Source organism: Phalaenopsis equestris, unplaced genomic scaffold (genome assembly GCF_001263595.1).
Source record: "Phalaenopsis equestris unplaced genomic scaffold, ASM126359v1 Scaffold207262, whole genome shotgun sequence".
In the NCBI taxonomy this organism is placed as follows: Eukaryota; Viridiplantae; Streptophyta; class Magnoliopsida; order Asparagales; family Orchidaceae; genus Phalaenopsis; species Phalaenopsis equestris.
This window is the reverse complement of record NW_018226606.1, coordinates 1-1,770: the sequence shown is the minus strand read 5'-3', so window position 1 is coordinate 1,770 and position 1,770 is coordinate 1. Positions and strand designations below refer to the sequence as shown.

Genomic DNA, 1,770 nt, shown 5'->3' with positions numbered 1-1,770 from the left:
ACCCAGCCAATGACCTTTGCTGCCAAGGGAGAACCGGAAAGCTTTTTAACTATCTTTTCAGCAATGCACTCTAACTCATTATGCACACGGCTACTGTTTTCCTTAACACCGAATGCATGCGTTTTGAGGAGTCGCAAGCAGTCATCATCCTTCAAGCCCTCTAATCTCAACATTTTATTCTTCTTTCTAATCACCTCTGCAATCATGGATGCAACTGAATCCATCCGGGTTGTTACCAAAATTTTACCTCCCAAACTTCCCTTAGCCAGAGGGGAGAGCACATTCCCCCATTTGGTAGTACTCCCCTCCTCCCAAACATCATCCAGAACAAGCAAAAACTTCTTGGACTGCATCACAAATTTAAGTGTGTTTTGAAGAGGAGGAAGTTTCATTAAATGAGGCTTCCATTTATTAAGATATTTCAACATATCAGTAATGACTTCTTCCTCTTTAAAGTTGTTGGAAACACACACCCAAATCTTAACATCAAATTCCTCGTTCACATGTTCAAAGACATGTTGCAGGAGAGTCGTCTTCCCCATACCACCATGACCCACTATAGACAAAAGAGAAATGTTGTTGTATAAATCTGTGTCACTTGGATCTTGATTTGATGGCTTCTCCAACCACTTCATAACTTTAGCTTTTTCCTTACCTCGACCGATGAAAACAGGTCCAGGAGAGGATCCCCTTTCACGATCGTCGGAAGCCGGCTGCTGCCTTTTCTCTTCTGTGTATTTTAAAATTTGAAAAAAATTACTCACCTCAGCCGAAACTTTATCGAGATTCTGCACAACCTCCTTCAATCTCTTCAAGTTGGGATCATCTTTGAGAACACCATCCCCAACTTTGCGAAATTTGAGAGCCAATTCCGAAAGTAACCGAAAGATGAAGTGTCGTTTTTTTTTTTTTGATTCAGTTTTTTCCACGTTGGGTCTGGCTAGCTGCTCTTTAAGCCCCAAGTACTCAAACTCCTCGAGCAAATCATTTGCATCATCAAAAGCCCCCCTCTTCGCCCCTGCATCCAGTCATCCAGCGCCTCGTTACAATCTACGATCTGTGCTTGGTTGGAAGCAGAGACCACATCTTGGATCTTATCGCGGTCCCCTCGCAGCCTATCCAGCTCCTCCTCCACGCTCGTCTGCGATCCGATCCGATCTTGAAGGTACTGAAAGCAAGAGTCGATGATCGCATCCATCATTTTGTCAACCAACCATGTTGCCATTGCGCCGACGATCAACACAGAACACAGCAACCGAAGAGGAGGAGAGACGGTGGAAGAGAGGAGGATTACGGATCTTGATAAGGGCCCTGTGGCGGGAAAAAAATATATTTTTTGTGGTACGAACGGCCAATAATATCGTCTCTGATTAGCTATATGCCAAAGGAGAAAAATTTGCGTAAGGAGGTTATTGGATGTGCATAGGGCTGTGAAAATGGAGCCACTTTTCTTGTACTTATTTCTAACTTATTTTCAGGTTATTTTTGAATTATTTTTAATAATATTAAAATAATTTAGAAATAATCCGCGGTCTTTATTTTTTAGGTATTTTTGGGTTATTTCGGTATTATTGAAATAACGAAATAATCAAGAAATAACCTGAAAAAAACTTAGAAATAACTTGGTCCGCACGTAGAGCTACGTCAGGAGTTCGCACAAAAATTTTTTTTTTTGTCAAAATGACTCGTTGTTCGTGAACAACTCATGTTCGACTTGTTAATTTCGTTCGATAACTTAACGAGTCGAACATGAACTAAGATGTGTTCGTT

The 1,770-nt window shown here is 41.2% G+C and overlaps 1 protein-coding gene across 1 annotated transcript; it reads right to left on the bottom strand.

The window, feature by feature from the left end:
• Positions 1-7: 7 nt before the first annotated feature.
• LOC110036474 (putative disease resistance protein RGA3) lies at positions 8-1,225 on the bottom strand (the record flags this gene model as incomplete). The annotated part of the gene is made up of 2 exons (XM_020740926.1): positions 1,102-1,225; positions 8-1,018 (listed from the first exon to the last, which is right to left on the bottom strand). Coding segments are annotated over exons 1-2 (1,135 nt in total), but the record flags the coding sequence as incomplete, so codon positions are not given.
• Positions 1,226-1,770: the final 545 nt, after the last annotated feature.